Below are 18,909 nucleotides of genomic sequence, written 5' to 3'. Positions count from 1 at the left end.
TTTCTTTCTTTCTTTCTTTCTTTCTTTCTTTCTTTCTTTCTTTCTTTTTCTTTCTTTCTTTCTTTCTTTCTTTCTTTCTTTCTTTCTTTCTTTCTCTTTCTTTCTTTCTTTCTTTCTTTCTTCTTTCTTTCTTTCTTCTTCTTTTTAAAGATTTTATTTGTTTATTTGAGAGAGCAAGAACGAGAGAGATCACAGAGAGAGAGGGAGAAACAGATACCCCACTGAGGGGAGAGCCTTATGCAGTGCTCAATCCCAGGACCCTGAGATCATGACATGAGCGGAGGGCAGATGCTTAACCTACTAAGCCACCCAGGCACCCTAGTTTCTTTCTTTAAAAGACAAAATAAATATCCTTCAATGTTTGTTAAAATTTCAAAGTCAAACTTAGAAACTAATTGTGTATATTATAAACTTGGTGTAACTAAGTATACAGAACAAAGTTTCTAAGCTATTAAACTGGTAAGAAATTAAGCTAATTTGGGATGCCTGAGTGGCTCAGTCCATTAAGCATCTGCTTTTGGCTCAGGTCATGATCCCAGGGTCCTGGGTTTGAGTTCTGGATCAGGCTCCTTGCTCAGCAGGGAGCCTTCTCCCTCTCCTGCTCCCCAGGCTTGTGCTCTCTCTCTCTCTCACTGTCTCTCTAACAAATAAATAAAATCTTTAAAAAAAAAGAAATTAAGCTAATTCAAAATTGTCAACAATGATTTCATATTTCTGATTAGAATATAAGCACCTGACACTTTTATAGTTCTTTTGTAAGTTCTGTATCCAGTTATCAACAGAGGGTATTTCAGATATTCTCTGTTTTTCTCAAAACTCTTCTTCCATCCTCCATCTCATTCTCACCATTGAACTTGGCTTTTATGACACAGAAGTTAAAAAAAAAAAGGGAATAGATCCAGACAAATAAGAATTTCCTTTAAATTTTGCCACCAAACCACCTATGAACCTACAAACATTCATTTTTGTCACAAGGATAATGTGTCCTTTCTTTAACTCTTAGTATTTTTTAAAAGATTTTATTTATTTATTTATTTTAGAAAGAGAGCAAGAAAGTAGGGGAAGGAGCAAAGGGGGAGGAAGAGGGAGGGGGAAAGAATCTCAAGCCGACTCCACGCTGAGCGCAGAGCCCGACACAGGGCTTGATCTCACAACCCTGAGATAATGACCTGAGCCGAAACCAAGAGTTGGTTGCCTAACCAACTGAGCCACCCAGGTGCCCCAGCTTTTAATATTTTAATAGTAATGACTTCACTTACTACCTACTCTGGGATCTTTTTATTTTAATTCATCCTTATTACCTAACTTTATTTTTTTTCAAAATCATTGGCTCATTTCTTCTCCCTTTGTCTGTCTCTGTGTGTCTCTCTCTTCATATCTCTACACACACACACACACACACACACACACACACACGTATGCACACACGCTCACAGACACACATACCTGGACCTCTTGGCTTGACATCTTCACAGGTAAATTCCTTGAAAGAGTTGTCTTCAGTTGCTGGCTTGAAATCTTATTGTCCCCTCATGCCTCTGCCCCATTTAGTCTGAAATCTCTAGTCATTATATCACTACTCTGGCAAAGCCACCACTCTGTTTGTCACTAAATCCAGTGGAATCTTCACAGCATAGGATGGTATTGACCATGTGCTTCTGCTCCCACAGATTGAGTTGCCCTCCAAAAATTGATGATTCTCTTATGTAAATCATTAACTTAAATTTCTCTTCACAACAATATACTGGTTATGTATTTCTGTCTGGATGTGTCACAGGAAAATCCAACACAGCATATTCAAATTGAACTAATCTTTCTGCCTTCATTCAAAACTACTTCCTCCTCCATTTTTTGACTAAAAAACAGATGACACGTTACAATTTGTAAAGTCACAATTCTGACTTTTCACTGTTCCTCTCCTCTCGTACCTCATAATTCACTCAATTCTATTAAATCAGAGTATCAAGTATCCCTGAGAGTCATTCCCTTCTTTCTGCCAATGTCTGTGTGATCATGGTCTGAATGTCCATCATCCTTCCCCTCAACTGCAGGGTCACCCCCCGCCCAAGCTTCTCTCCATGCCTCCATGCTGTCCTGCACTCTTCTCCACCTTGCAACCAGAGTTATAATTTTTATATAATTTTGATAATATCATTCTCCTGCATAAATCATTTGAATTGCTGGGGTGCCTGGGTGGCTCAGTTGGTTAAGTGTCAGACTCTTGATTTCAGCTCAGGTCATGATTTCAGGATTGTGAGATCAAGCCCCACGTTGGGTTCCATGCTTAGTGGGGAGTCTGCTTGAGATTCTCTTCCTCTCTCTCTCTCTCTCTGCCCCCCCACCCCGCATGTGTATGCTCTCTCTGTCTCTAAAATAAATAAATCTTTTAAAAAAATAAATCATTTGAATTGCTTCTTATTATCCAAGGGAAAAAATCTAAATTTTATAATATTACATGGCTTATGATTTGGATGACCAGAATTTCTTGTTTGCATGAGGCACTCCCAGTTGTCCCAGGACAGTCCCAGTTTATATACATTATCCTGGTGTCATTATTAAAGACCGCCCCCTTTGATTCTCAAGAGTATCCTAGTTTGTAAGATAAATCACATAGTCACTTTACTTAAAGTTTTTTTTTTTAATAATTCCACCTTTAATTTCTAGTACTGTATTTTACTATCCTTTCAATTGCATTCCTAAGTCCCATTCGTACTAAATTCCTTTCAACCTTCACTAAATGGTTTTTCACCAGTGAACCTTAACACATGAAGTTTCTTCTGACAGGTCTACTCCCCAGCCCCCAACTTTGCCTAGGTAACTACTTCTAATCCTTTGTATCTCAGTCTCAATATCATTCTTTCTGAGACATATTCCATGGCCCTGCTTGGACTGTGTTAGGTAACCCTGTTTGTCATTGACATAGCATATTATTTTTTTTATAGTAGTCCTACTTATTTTTTTCCATTATTAACAATTACTTACTGAATACCTGATATGTGCCAGACACTCATAAGTTTTTGTGATAAATTAGTGAACAAATACATAAAGATCCCTAGCTCACAGATCTTATGTTCTATCATAGGGAAGACTGGCAATAAACAACACATAGAAAATAAGGAAATAATTTAGTGTGTTAGAAGTTGATAAGTAATAAGAGAAAAGAAAGAAGGCAACTGAGCTAGTAAAAGGGTTTGTGAATTCTGGAGAGACTGAATTTTTAAATGAGGTGGTTAGCAAGCCTCATTGAAAAGATGATATTTGAGAAAATATTGAAGAAAATGAAAGAATTAGCCTTGTGGATATCTGGAGGAAGAGCATTCCTTACAGATAATAGCTACTACAAAGGCTTTATGGGAGGCCTGACTGGGTGTTCCAGGAACAGTAAAAAGGTTCTTGTGACTCAAACACAGTGGGCAATGATCGGTTATAGGAGATGAGGTGGAAGAGGTAAAACAGGACAGATTATGTTTGGGCTTTTAAACTCAAAGTAAGGATTATTTTTTCTACTCTGAATGAAAGAAAGTCATTGCAAGTTTTAAGCAAAGCAATGGCATGGTCTCACCTATGCTAACCTATGTTTTAATACAATCACTTTGGCTGCTATTGAGATCCTTGGTTTGGCCCAAGGATTAGAGTACTTTCAAATGGAGGTGTAAGAAGGAGAAAATTCTGGGTATACTTTGAAGATAGAGTAACCAGGATTCACTGATGATTGAAAGTAAACTATGAGAAAAAGAGAAGTGTGAAGAACCCCAAGGTTTTTGGTTTAAGCAACTGGAAAAAGGGAATGGCCATCCACTGAGATAAGGAAGGCTTGGGGAGTGCAGGTTTGGTGGGAAGCAGGGGTAAAAAGTTCAGTTTGAGACACACTGAACTTCAAATGTTTGTTAGACATTGAGAGGAAGATGTCAAACAGGAAGTTAGATATAAAAGTCTAGAGTTCAGGAAAGAGGTATACACTGATAAAGTAAATTTGGGATTCCTGAGCTTATGTATTATATTTAGAGCTATGAGACTGAACAAGATCATTGATGAAATGAGTATGGACAGAAAAGGGATAAAGACAAAGGACTAAATCCTACAGGATATCAACATTAAATATCAGGGAGATGAGAAGAAACCAGCAAAAGAGACCAAGAAAGAGCCACTGGCAAGGAAGTAAGAAATCCTGGTGAGTGTGGTGTCCTGGAATCCAGTGTATCATGATAATGGAGTGATCTGCTACATCAACGGCCACTAATAGTTCAAATAACATGAAAGTTGAAAACTGGCAGTTGAATGTAACAAAACAGTGACCGTCACTCTTTCATTGGAGAGGTAGTAGAAAATGGCAGATCAGAGGGGTTTATTACAGAATGGTTGAATTTATGGTTGACAGAGTTGGATTTAAACAGGAATTTAAACAGGGTTTGCTTTTTTTTAAATCTATTTTTTTATTAACATATAATGTATTATTTGTTTCAGGGGTACAGGTCTGTGATTCATCAGTGTTACACAATTCACAGCACTCAACCCTCCCCAATATCCATCACCCAGCCACTCCAACCCTCCCACCTCCCTCCACTCCAACAACTAAACAGGGTTTGCTTTTGCCAAGAATGTAAGGGAACAAAAATGTTGCAAGGGAACCAAGAGTATATTCAAGTAAATAATCAATTGTGTTTTCCCCGCTAGATTCTAAGCAGAAAAAAAGGAACAAGTGTGTTGAAACTCTCATGTTTGTTTGCAGTCAGGGAATTGAAGGATTTCTTCTATGATAAGTTCTGTTTTCTCTCTGAATTCAGCAATGTGGTCATCTGCAGAGGATAAATATTATACATATGAATTTTAACTTAAAACCTTAGGATGTAAATCATGGCTTTTCCCTATTTTTGTAAATCAAATTTATAAAATTTAATTTTTAATCAATTCCACATACCTACTAAATAGAAAATTTAATCTTATTTTCTCTAGGATCCCATTCACCTCTTACCCAAAGATAGAATGAATTATAGATTAATCCTTATTTATGGTGCTAAAAAATTGGATAAGCATAGAGTTTCTGATGGCAACAATCTTTACCTTCGCTCTGATACTGGAATTGCTGAGTACTGGTCCCCACATCTTTTTCTCAGAAACAGCAGTTCTGGGAATGTTCATATATTCCCATCACATGAAGGCTTCCCCATGAACTACAGACATACTAGGCTTCCCCTCCCGCTAATCTGAGTTTTGTGTATATGAAGAGGTACAAGTCTCTGAAACTTAAATTGATTTCAGTTTTGAGAAATACTTGGATATTTTCACCAGACTTGTGATACCAACCCTCACCCTCAAAAACATTTCCTGTTTATCCCTCCTTCGGTGGAGACATGTAATTGTCTCAGAGGTTTTAGAAATCAGTTGCTGACCTCTCTTTCCATGGTACAGAGAAAGAGATGCTAAAATCCATTAGTTTTATTCCCCCTTTAAAAACTTCTGCTATAATAGTAAAGGAGATGACAAGGTCAGAGGTTTGAGAGAAGTGGCGAGTGTTTTAATAGGTGCTTCAAATGGGACAAAGTAAGGTCTAAGGGGTTTTAGACAGATGACCAGGTATTAGTGCATAAATGAAGTGAGTGGTAGAGAAATATGGCACTCATCGGTTAGACTGTATTATTTTCTTCAGAAGGGGAGAGATATCAGCTTTCCATAAATTGATGTTTAAATTAATTTTGAAATTCCAATAAAAAAATCCTAAAGGAATTTGTTTCTTCTGTTTACTATTGACTACCCCCCAGTATTCAAAAGCCTTAAACTATTTAGGTTTTGCTGTTACTACTGCCTCAAGGTATTTACACAGCTTGAGTACTATTGTCTTTTGAGTGAAAAATCAAAGGTCATGATTGCAGAGTAGCCTTCCCGACCACCGACCACCTGGTGAAAATTCATTCCTTCTCCTGCTCCCAACCCCACTGTTCTTTACCACATCATTTTGTTTTATTTTCTGCATGGTATTTATCATTATCTAAAATGACTTTTTTCATTTATTTGTCTACTTGGTTATTTTAAAGATAAACCCTTATGTGTAGAAGCAGTATCTCATTCCCTGCATATCCCAAGTGCCTAGGATAGTGTTTTCCATGCAGTAGGTAATCAATAAATATTTGTTGAATAAATATAAAATATTAATGGTTTTAATATAAGAAAAGTGGTTACAAATCAGCAAGAGAATAAGAACAAAATGGGGGAAAAGGATATAATGAGAAATCCACTATATTGAAAAGGCCAAAATTTTATTTGTTAATTTTAAATAAATGTAAATTGAAACAAGGTATTTTTTTCACTTTAGATTCCTAAGAATTTTGGTGTTTCACAAATCTCATGTTTTGTGCAATAGAACTAGACTCAGCAAATACACTTTGCACAAATGCAGAATTTTTTTAATCCATGTAGGCAAAAATGTCCACATGGGAAAGAAAGAACCTGTAAGATTAAAGGGTAAACAATAATATATTTACCAGTTATAATGGTTGTATTTCATTTTGATCATTAAATGTTGATTATCATCTAGGTGGCAAATGCTTTGATGGATTTTTATGTTCCCTTGTTGCAGGTACTGTGGCTATAGACTTGCAAGACACAAGCTGTAGATCAACAAGTGGCCCCACCCTGTCTCTTCCTACGGAGGGAAGCAAAGAAATCAGAAGACCTAGCATTGCTCCCGTTTTAGAGGTTGCAGATACATCATCAATTCAAACATGTGATCTTCTAAGTGATCAATCAGAAGATGAAACTACACCAGATGAAGAAATTTCCTCAAACTTAGAGTATGTTTAGATATTCTAGAACAGTTTAAGATTTACTAGAATTTGTGCTACTATGGGGCGCTAATGTCCTTACCTTTTGTATATTGTAGAATCAATTCCACATACTTCTACCAGAACACCCTTCCTATTAGCCTGTATTTCCATTACCTATAAAGTATTTTAAGACCTCAAATTTCTGGCTTCAACATATAATTCCAGGATCCGTTTTCTCTAAATTATCTTTTATCCTTAAAGAAGAAAATATATAAATCGGTATTTTCATGAAATAGGATGCATTTTCATGATTGCGTATTTTTGTTAATTATATTGTACTTTCTACTTTTAATTTATTTCCTTCCATGTCCATATTAAAGTTCGGTCATTATTCAACGACATGTAGTGCAGGTTTCCACCATTAAGCTTCCCTTCCTCATCTTAGCATGCAGAGGTATTTTTCATATGGTATACACCAATAATATTTTGAATGAATGAATACATGAATACATGAATACATGAAGTACTAGTTCTCTTTACTATGCCTCCATAATACATAGTGCCAGTGTCCATGCTATTAATCACATTTTAATCTTCAGTAAGGTTTGTTTACTTGTCTTAGTCACATATTAATATTGCTATTTCTTGAGGAAAGCACAGTGGCCAGCAGTCTTGAAAATGGAGTCTGAAAGAGTTTATTTCCCATGTAAATTCCACCCTGTACTGGTGATGTGCAAGTGACTGATTAAACAATCTGAACCAGAGTGTCTATATCTGTAAAGGGGGCATAATTACTGCTTCATAATGTTCAGACGTAGATTAATTGAGATAATGGAGAAGTGCTTAGGACACTGCTTTGTGCTGAGTAAGCATTCGATGAGTAGTAATTACTAGGAGGTGTAGTAGTACTTACTAGTAGTAGTGGGATTAGCAGTGGTGACACCATTTAAACACCAGTCCCAATATCTTTCATTTAATAGATGTTCAGTTAATGTTGATGTTAATGTTGAACTAAAATGAACTGAAATATAATTGAAACTTAAAAAAATAATCCTTCTTTTAATCCTTCACACTTTAAAAAAAATTTTATTACAAGGAAGTTTGATGTTCCTGCAGAACACAATCCACTCTCCAAGAAGTCATAGTACTCAAATTTATTTGTGAAATATTTGATGGGAACAAGGAGAGGTTTGACTGCCAGTATATTTCTAGAAATGATGTTGTGTGGTGTGATTGAAATTCTTTCTTTACATATCCTTCTGAAAAGACTGAGAGGTGGATTTTTTTTTTTAAGCAAACTGAAAAAGATATTGAAATAATAGTGGAGATTATCAACTTCTAAGTTTGCAAAATGTGCACCATCTTATCCTCCTAGCTAATAATGTCTGGAAAACGGTTTAAACTAGGTTTGAAATTTCTTGGCTTTGAAGGTAATTTTTACTGATTAAAGAGTTTTCATATTAGATAGAGGAATTTTGCCTCTACCAAATTTTATTTCTTAATTTTCATTTATGCTGCTACTTTTTGATAGTTTTATTCTGAAAAATTAATATAGTTGTGATGTGCATGCTGGTGGCTACTTTCATAAAGTCAGCAAATAATTATCTTTGATAATATTTTAAGCATGTTTCCAACAATATTCTGTTTTTGGTGGGTGTTTGAATAATTAACTGAACTGTTTACTCCTTTGTGGTTATGCATTCATGACTAATGAATATTAATGGAGTAAATCATAATAAGTCATTTTGCTTTAAATGTGTTTTATAAAAATTAATATTGCAGTTTAAAAAAATCTTTCTAAATCTTTTAAACCAAGGAATGGCAAACTTTTCCTAAAAGGAACCAGCTAATAAATATTATAGACTTTATGGACCATATAATCTTTGCTGCACCAATCCAACTATTTTTGAAGCACCCATAGACGGTACATAAAATGAATGAGCATGGCTGTGTTCTAAAAACACTTCACTTGTGGATATTTAAATTTTAATTTCATGTAATTTTTATGTGACATGAAATATTCTTCTTCTTTTGTTTTTTTCCAATTAAAAAATTTTTTCCAAACATTTAAAATTAAAAAAAAACAAAAAAAGTTTTAATTCACAAAACCAGCTGATAGGCTAGATTTGGTCCATGGGTCCTAGTTTGCTTATCCCTATTCTTAACTATTTCTTTTTTTTTTTTTAAAGATTTTATTTATTTATTTGACAGAGAGAGACACAGCAAGAGAGGGAACACAAGCAGGGGGAGTGGGAGAGGGAGAAGCAGGCTTCCCGCCGAGCAGGGAGCCCGATGCGGGGCTCAATCCGAGGACCCTGGGATCATGACCTGAGCCGAAGGCAGCCGCTTAACCAACTGAGCCACCCAGGCGCCCCTCTTAACTATTTCTTTATCAAAATGTAATTGCAATATAAAGAGTTGCACCTAATTTTATAAAAATAGAGACACATGGCTATAACTTAATTGTCCAAATATGTGTGTTTTATTCAAGGCAACTCAAATATTTCATATTGTTTTACAGATATGCTAAAGGCTACCCACCTTATTCTCCATATATAGGAAGTTCACCCACTTTTTGTCATCTCCTTCATGAAAAAGTGCCATTTTGCTGCTTAAGACTAGACAAGGTAAGCAATTGTTGTTTTGTCCAAAACCGAAATTATGGCATTTTGTAATTACATATATTTAAATAATTTTGTATAGTCTTTTGACTAAAATATGTTTAGAGAGCATTATCTTTACAAATGTAAATGCAATACATAAAATAGTGAATTGTACTTCTTAACTCTACTAAAGATTACCCAAATGCTTTACCCTTCTACTAAAGTACCCGATTAGTCAGTCGGTCATGTTTTTAAAGAGGAAAACAAAGGTGCCAGAACCTCAAACCTATGAACTCTCAACATTGAGAGTCTCTCAAAATCACTTTGGCCAATTGTGCACTATTTATTTTGCAAGGCATTTTTGCCTCAAAACTTAATGTGGAATTGCTCAGCATGGTGAAATGAGCTTGTCTATGTGTTAGCCACAAAGATTCATTATTGACTAGACTGAAAGCTAGCATCAGTGTTGTGGTTTTTATCTCCTTTCCCAAAGATTTTATTGTAGCTCTTGATTCTTGCTTGGATGTTCTAAAGGAGCCATTCAAAACAGAAAGATTACAAGAATGCAAACATTTTTAAATCTCTTTCCCAAGATGGCCACTGGGCATGATCTGTATAAGAGCTTGTTCTCTTGATGAATAAGAAAGCAGATAAAAAGAAGATTTTCAAATCCTCCACCTCCCAGAAATTAAATTTGCTGCTAATTCTAACCAGGAATTTATTCTTTTACTCTAAATTTTGGAGTTAACAAGAGTTAAAATCCCAGCTCTCTGCTTACAGGCTTTGCAATTTGGGCAAATAACTTCGCCATTACATTTCGGTTTCCATATTTGTAAAATGGTTGTAATTTTAATATGAGCCTCATCAGGTTCTCGTGAGAATTCTGTAAATTAGCACAAGTAAAATGCTTAACACGGTGCCAGGAAGTTAATAAATGAGTAGGCACCTAATGCGTTCTGTTAGTATTCTTGCTACTATTACTTTTTTATAAAAATAAACATCATGAAGCCTGGCTGTTACTGTCACTCTTGAGGAAGAATAGCGGAACATCAGAAAATCTTTGCCATTGCTCCCAAATATTCCTCTGTGTCCATTAAGCTGGACAGTTCCATCTTTCAATGCCTTTTTTTTTTTTGGCCCTTTTTTTAATTTACTGTCTGCAGTATTTGTTACTGCTGACTAGCTGTGTATTTTTGGTAACGTTAATAAATCTTAAGCTTCAGGACTCCTTCACCTGGATTGGCCTCTTCTAAGAACCTGTGGTTTATTTTTTAAAATTAATAATATTTGTGTTATTTTCCTTAAAGAGGATTCCCCAAGGCCCCACAAAACCTGGATTCACTTCCGGTAGCATTTTTTTTTTTTTTAATTTATCAGAGAGAGAGAGCAAGAGCAGAGGGAGAGGCAGAGGGAGAAGCAGGCTGCCCATTGAGCAAGGAGCCCGATATGGGACTCAATCCCAGGACCCTGGGATCATGACCTGAGCCAAAGGCAGCTACTTAACAGACTGAGCCACCCAGGTGTTCCTGCATTTTACTTTTTAACACATAGTTCAAGAGAAAAAAACATACTGGGAGATCAAAGAGTGGAAATGATTTATCTCCAAGCAGGGAACCTGATACAATTGAAAAGCTAAACTTTCAGAGATAAGGATTGGTGAAGAAACAATAAAGGGTCTTTTAAAGCCAAAGACTCTGAGACTCTGAACTGTCTCTCTCTTTTTTTTTTTTTTTTTTTACCGTACTAAGAAGTCAAAGTTTCAGAATGCTGTTGACTGGCTGATGACATCTGGTATTATCCTTTATTTACTTAGCATTGGTGGCTGGAGGTAGTGGTCTGTTATGTAAATGAATGCTTACCTGGCAATCAAGAGATGGGATTAAACAGTCAATCCTACTGCATCTGTGAAGTGTGTGAGTTGGGATTACTTGCCCAGTTCATTCTACAACAGTATCAACAAACTGGTTCCTGATCAAGGTTTATCAACACTAAATTCCTGTTTTCTCCTTGTTTTGTTTTGTTTTGTTTCTTCTAATTGAGCTACTTCTGAATCTCCTAAATTAATTCTTTTTCCTCATTTTATCTCGTAAATATTGAAGTTCTTAATAATCTCAACATCACTTGTCACTCTTCTCTTTCCATGACCTCTTTGGGAGTAACCTTATTCATTCCTTCATGTGGTTGTGGATCCTACTTACATTAGTAAATCTCCAATCATACTTCCAATGAAGACTTACTCTTTCCTTTTTAAAAAATCATTTCCCCTTTTCTTCATTCTTTTTTTATGTCTTAAGTTTCTGGATTCATTTTCCTACTGATTACAACTTTTGAAATTCTCTTACTAAAGTCCTATTAGTGTTAAGTTCTGTCAATGTCAGTTTCCCTAGAAATGTCCTTATTCTTGAAAGACAGTTTTGTTGGGTGTCCAATTCCAGGATGAGTTTTCTTTTTCTTTTAGCACATTAGAATTTTGTTTACTGCTTTATGGGTTCCATGTTGCTATTGAATGGTTGGCCATCATTCTGGTTTGTATTCTCTGTGGGTGGTCTCTCTTTTCTGTCTGGCTCTTTTTAAGATCTGATTGATTGTCTGGTTGTTTTGCACTTTTATTACCATGTGTATGAAGCTGGATTTTTATTTATTTCTTTGAATTAGGATTCACTGGAGTTCCAGAACCTGAGGACTTGAGTATTTCATTAATTCTAGAAAATCCTTAGTTAATATTTACTTGAATAGGGCTTCTTTCTGATACTTCCATCTCGTTTTCAGGTATTCTGTTTAAATATATGTTAGACATTGTCATACTACCTTCCAAGTATCTTAATTTTTCCATACTACTTTATATCTCTTTTCTTCTCACATTCTGAGTAATTACATCAACTCTGTCCTGCAGTTGACCCCTTCACATGCATCAAATGTGCAATCTAACCCATTGTTTGAGTTTTTATTTTTAATTGTTATACTTTTTAGTTCTAGAATATATATTTCTTTTAACATCTACCTGAATATTTTAAGTAGCCTCTTGTTCTTTGTTCATACTTTAAATGTTCTTTATTTCTTTAAACATAGTAAACACGTTCATTTTTTCTGTTCTGAATCTAATAACAACAAAATCTGTAGTCTTTGTGAGTCTAATTCTATTGTTTATTGTTTCTGCTGACTCATGGTGCCTTGTTCCCAGCAGCATTTTGTAATTTTTTTATTAAAGAAAAAAAGTAGAGAATATTCCAGAATAGGTGATGAATCCACAGAGAACAAATAATCTCAACCCAAATAAAAAGAAACCCACAGAGAGGCCTAGAAAGATAAAAGAGCAGAACACTAAAACAGTTCTCCATGCAGATAATTTAGTTTAAAAGAATCTTGGTTTAATAATGCTAAGTCCAGTAAGTACTAGCTCTCTAGAAAATAGCAAAATACCCTCAAGATAACAATGAGTTTTGATAATGTATTGTTACTGTTTTGTTGTTATTATTAGTATTGGTATTTTACTTTTGCATATTTCTATTATTATCTTGCTAGCTCAGGTATACATTTAGACAACTAGTGTTTTCTTTTTTTGTTTTTTTAACAACAAAGATCTTTCTCGGTATCCATCCCTTTAGATGTTCAGTACTTGGAATGTTCCAAGGTCATTTAATTATAATATTATTATATTTCTGGAAATGAAAGTCAGAGGTAGATTTTTTCCAGCTTTCTTGAGGTATGATTGACAAATAAAAATTGTATATATTTAAAATATATAACATGATTTTTTTTGATATACATATACATTATGATAATTTTTAAATATAGATACCCAGATGTCATCTAGCAATATGTTTTAGTTTACAATAGAACATGTGCACACACATATTTCTGACTTTTTCTTCCCCCATATTAAGCTACACACTTGCAATTCATTTGTCTTGTCCATGCACACCTTCACTTCTTGAAGCAGGCTGGAGAACTGGGCATAGAAAAATGTAACTAACTATTTTCAAATTTGTTATAAAATAAAGGATTTACTAGGTTAGATTAATTTTACTTTTCCATATATCCTAAATTTTTTCAGCAAATTTTAGTGGAGTATAAAAATGGCATTTCTTTGTATAATTTTTCTTCTCTAGAGTTGCCAGCATAACTACTATGAGGACGCAAAAGCCTATGGATTCAAAAATAAGCTAATTATAGTTGCAGCTGAAACAGCTGGAAATGGATTGTATAATTTTATTGTTCCTCTCAGGGCATATTATAGACCAAAGAAAGAACTTAATCCCATAGTACTGCTATTGGACAACCCGTAAGTATATTTTAAAATACCCAAACAAGACAAAGAGTTTTTAATATTATATCAAAAATTATTTATTCTAATTTGCTTAGAATATTTTAAATCAGATACATTATGGCACATGATTCATTGGGAGATATATTTTGTGCTATGGTACAAAACAATCATTGAATATGGTTGTTTCACAAATACTCCTTAAAACATCACTGGAACACTCTGAGCTTTTTATTTAAAACTATTTTGCAAGTGGTCATCACTCAATACCAATGGGAAACATGCCATCGAAATAATTACAGTTATTTTCCTTAAATTAATCAACTAGCCTGGAAAATTTCTGCCAAAACTGGACAACTTTTTTTGGTCTTTCTAAAGAACCATTAATTATCAACCAAGCATATTAATGATCCATTCTTATGTGGTACTATGACACATCATCATAACTTAATGTGATTCTTCCACTGTTAAAATATATATTCTATAACATAATATGAATAATTAATGCTTTACCATGATCACTTATTTTGAAAATGTTGGATTGATATACTCTTGTGAAATAAGACTACTTAAGCATTTAAAAATCCTTATGCATATATAAATGTAGGTCATGAATGCAGTGGTCAAACCCATTGTATCCTAAAATTATGATATTCTTCTTTGTGACTCAAATTGGTAGCAGATGGTCCTTAGATCAATACCATATTTTAGGATCCTCCAACTCTCCTCTTAAATTCCAAAGTGATGCAAAATTTCAGGATAAACTAAATGAGGCCAAAATCTGTTGCCTTGTCTCTGCCTTTAAATTTATCAAAAGAAGTTCTTGAAAACAAAAATATCTTTCCACTATAACTTCATAACATCATTTATAGTGAATATACTAATATCAAGACACTCATTGATGCATCTTTTTTAGTATCATTATTACAATGGTAATCAACTCTAAAAATTGTGAACACTCTAGAGGTTTCAGTTGAAGCATTTTCAGATATGATGACTCAGTGACTTTCCTGATACCACTTTGGTGTCCAAGGAAAGGTCAGGTAAATATAGGGCAGGTATGGGGAAGAGAAACTTGGACCCATTGTCAGAAGAAATAAAAGCTTAATGAAACAAATCTTAGGAGGATGAAAGTTGGGTTGCTGGATGGCTATGGCAGTGGAGTGGTTGTGAAACACCTCCAAGGCCTTTGAACGTATCCCTAGTTCTAGAACCTTTCTGGCAGGAAGCTCTAAGGGACTGGCTAAACTGGCACACAAGAAATGCTTAGCTGACCCTGTGAATTCTAACGCATCGAGTTTTTGCTCTTTTTGCTTATGGTGTGTCTGTTCCCTTAAGATAGAATTTAAGGCAGCGGTATTTACAAGTTGATTGCCCTAGAGCATCCCCATCTTGTATGTCTTGGATCAGAGTGGATCCTCTGAGGTCCCAGAATACAGAGAGGAAGATAGGAAGAGACTTGAAAAAGTAGAGCTGTGCTTATAGCATCCCTGAGGTAAAGCAAAGGGTAAAAGCTGACCTTTCCCCTGTTTTACATTGTTTCAAGGTAAATTTCTTGTTCTAATGTGTGAATCTAGTTGGGTTCCTGGACCTAATTTCAATACAATACAAATGTGTGTATGTGTTGTTGGGTGATTTCTGACATCCCCAACAAGCATCACTTGAGACACCAATTGGGAGTCCTACAATTCAAGTTGATTCTGACACTATTACTATCTAGGTTAAGGGTTCCAAAGGTTAAGGGTTCAGTCCTACAAGATTGCCCCCTTCCCTTCAGAAACCAGTCACAAACTTTAGCTTATATCACCTCTGTTTCTGACTGACCAGATATAGGTTGGAGGTTCCAGTGGCCCCTTTCTTGGGCTTCAAATGCTACTCACAAGTCCAGGTTGTTTAGCTATATTTATGACTGACAGACTAGAAATCAGAGTTCCCTACTCAAGTTCCATTAATTTGCTAGAACAGCTCACAGAACTCAGAGAAAAATTTTACTTAACCGAATTTCTGGTTTATTTAAAAGGATGTAACTCAGGAACAACCAGAAGGAGGAGATACATAAGACAAGCTATAGGGAAAGGGCATGGAGTTTTCATGCCCTCTCTAAGGGCACCATTATTGCCAAATCTCCACATGTTCACCAACCCAGAAGTTCCCCAAATTCCTTCCTTTGGGTTTTTATGGAGGGGTCATTACATAGACATAATTAGTTAAATCATTGGCCATTGGTGATTGAACTCAAACTCTAACCCCTCCCCCTCTTCAGAAATCAGGGGATGGGACTAAAAGTTCCAACCCTCTATTCATGGTTGGTTCCCCTGGAAACAAGCCCCCAAAAAGGGGTGCTTTCCAAAAGTCACCTCATTAACATCAACCCAGTTGTGGTGGAAAGGAGCTTGTTATGAATAACAAGACACCCATTTCACTTTTATGGCTCTGAAGTGATACCAGGAACTGAGGACAAGAGAACAAATAATTTAACAAAAGATGTTCTCATTGTTCTTATCCTCAGGAAATTTCAAGCATTTTGGGAGCTATGATGCAAGAACCATGGATGATCTGAATGTCCAAATATAGATTTCCTATAAATCACAATATTGCACCTCCCAAAAGAATCTATCTCTCCACATTTTAGAGTGGTGTTCACTCCATGGACTGCAGATAGGCTCTTCTCTTTCTTAATATCTAGTCTTACTAAGTAATCCCATCTCAGCATCACTAATACCCCTTTGTCCACCTTATGATCCCGTTGAGCAGGTGGCAGGGGCTAGCATTCCTTAACATGTGCACCTGATGTAGATTTTTGAATGGCTGTAACTAAATCAGTCCCTTTAGGTTTGGTTCTCAATAAACAGGTTGCCAAAATGCCCAATTACTGATGGATTGGTTGATTGATTGATTTGTAATTTAGAATTATCAAAGCAAGTAGTTGTTTTTATAGTCTTAATTCCTGAATCTGGTCAATCATAGAAAAACCCCAAAATTCCGTTTCTCTTAATTACTGGCAAATTGGTCAGTATTTCTGTGTAAATCTAGATGTAGCTTTTATCAGAGAGTATTTTGTTGGAATAACACCATACAGATCATTTAATAAAATTAATATTCTTTACTTCTACCCTCTGTTCATAATAGTGATAATTGTTGAACATTTACTATGTCGGTCATCATACTAGACACTTTACCTTTATTTTACATTTTATTCCCCTTAGAAATATATTCACATCATATAGTGATGATCTATCCTCAGAAAGATGTAGCAAGCAGCTTAAGATCTCAAAGTTTACAAGTTACAATGATAATTTTTAAATAAACCAGCTTATGTCTCTTTGTTACAATACTCTTATTTTATAGACAAGGAAAAACAGACCAAAGAAATTAAATGACTATAGTCATATATATAATTCATAGTGCATTGTTCTTTCAACTATATGATCTTGCTTAATTTACAGATTTTTGATATATGAAAAAATACATTGTCAATTCTTTTTAGTAACAATATATTTTAACTTTGGATTATTTTGCATTACATATTTTCTTGCTTTTCTGATGACTTACATTCTGGACTTCAAATATTTCCATGGTGTTGTTTGTTAGATGATTTTTGTAGGGTTTCACTATTCTTCCAAAGGGTTAGGATGAAAGTACATGTTGTAAAGTTTATTAGCTTCCTGATGACTTCCAGAAAGTGGTATCTACCATTTTTATTTGTTGTCCCCTGCTATTTTGGTCAAGAATGAGGAAACAAAAACTAAACACTAATAAATAATGTTCCAGGAAGTTGTATGCAATCATTTTTTTTCTTAAAAATGAGATTCATCCTGCTGTGCCATGACTAGTATTTTGCAATGTATCCTACAATGTTACAAAGAAATGTGTTGCTTTCTTCTTCAAATTTTTCCATGTTGTAAGAATTTATTCACTAAAGATTGTGCACACTTTTACAATTATTAGTTTAGTGGGTTTTGATTTTGTTTTAAATTTACATGAGAATTGCTGAAAATAATATTCAATACATGACTATTTAGGAAGTTTAGTTGAAAGACCAATTAATTTAACATAACAAATAAATAATAACAGATGTCATAAGTAGGAATTTAAAAATGCAAATTAAATTGATAATATTCACAAACATAATATGTCGAAGTAAGTGTTCCTAATGTTTCCAAATAGAAAGCCTTCTAGATCTCATCTGGTGACTAAGCGGAACCCAGTCACAATGGAAAACATTTTGCACTTGATACTGGCTCATGAGGGGTGGTCTCAGTTCTGATTGGATGGCCATCTGTTTAGTTTGGTCTGTTGTTGTGCCATACTGATTTTGAATATTTTGATTACCACCCTAACCTTAAAGGTCATCTAGTCATCTGATAATATCATTTCATATAAGAGATGGAAACAAAAGTCAAAAGCTTTGGAATATATTACCCAAAGCTACACAAAGTTGAAATGCAAGATCCAGGCCTATGTTCCTATATTTTACATCTTATTTACACAATCCTTTTATTACATCAATCTTCTTTTCATATATAGTGTCAAGCAAACTTCAGCTTATTTCAAAAACAATGATAAATTGTCTGACATATCAGAGTCCTTTATTAAAGACATTCAAATTTTGAACTCATACAGATCTGAGATAAGGTCTAAGCTTATTTACCTTCTTGGTAAAAAGCCTTTTTTGCATGTTATCAGATTTCTTTAAGCTTCAGTTTTCTCATGTGTAAAATGAGTAGAACAGGGGCACCTGGGTGGCTCAGTCGGTTAAGCGACTGCCTTCGGCTCAGGTCATGATCCTGGAGTCCCGGGATCGAGTCCCGCATCGGGCTCCCTGCTCGGCGGGGAGTCTGCTTCGTCCTCTGACCCTATCCCCTCTCATGTGCTCTCTGTCTCTCTCATTCTGTCTGTCTCAGATAAATAAATAAAATTAAAAAAAAAAAAAAAAAAAAAAAAAGATTTTAAAATGAGTAGAACATTTATCTTAACAAGTAATGTTGAGACTCTATAAGACAGTGTATATGAAGCACTAGTGCAATATCTCACTTAGAAAAGGCAGTCAGGAAATGTCAGTTTCCCCCCTTCCTCCAATCAAGAAAGTGACATTGTCATTATTCAAACTGATGAGTGGATTTGGGTGAAAACCCAGTTAACAAACAAAGGAGATTTATTTTAAGCAGTTGAAATGAAACTCCTTATATATTTTTAAGAAATAAACTACTTAAGTATAGAATTACTAAATGCTAACAAAATAAACTGTCTCACTACATTCATTTCTTGAATTTAAAAATCA

At 34.9% G+C, this 18,909-nt stretch overlaps 1 protein-coding gene across 3 annotated transcripts in view; it reads left to right on the top strand.

Moving 5' to 3' along the window:
- Nucleotides 1-18,909, top strand: part of KCNT2 (potassium sodium-activated channel subfamily T member 2) — a 377,441-nt gene that overhangs the window by 275,843 nt on the left and 82,689 nt on the right. For all 3 annotated transcript variants that reach the window (XM_021686661.1, XM_021686660.1, XM_021686659.1), the window contains 3 exons: nucleotides 6,575-6,788; nucleotides 9,283-9,388; nucleotides 13,474-13,646. In XM_021686661.1, the coding sequence (XP_021542336.1) occupies nucleotides 6,575-6,788; nucleotides 9,283-9,388; nucleotides 13,474-13,646 (493 nt within the window). The remainder of the gene's footprint in view (nucleotides 1-6,574; nucleotides 6,789-9,282; nucleotides 9,389-13,473; nucleotides 13,647-18,909) is intronic.

This window comes from Neomonachus schauinslandi, chromosome 6 (genome assembly GCF_002201575.2).
Source record: "Neomonachus schauinslandi chromosome 6, ASM220157v2, whole genome shotgun sequence".
Classification (NCBI taxonomy): domain Eukaryota; kingdom Metazoa; phylum Chordata; class Mammalia; order Carnivora; family Phocidae; genus Neomonachus; species Neomonachus schauinslandi.
This window is presented reverse-complemented; position numbering and strand designations above follow the sequence as displayed.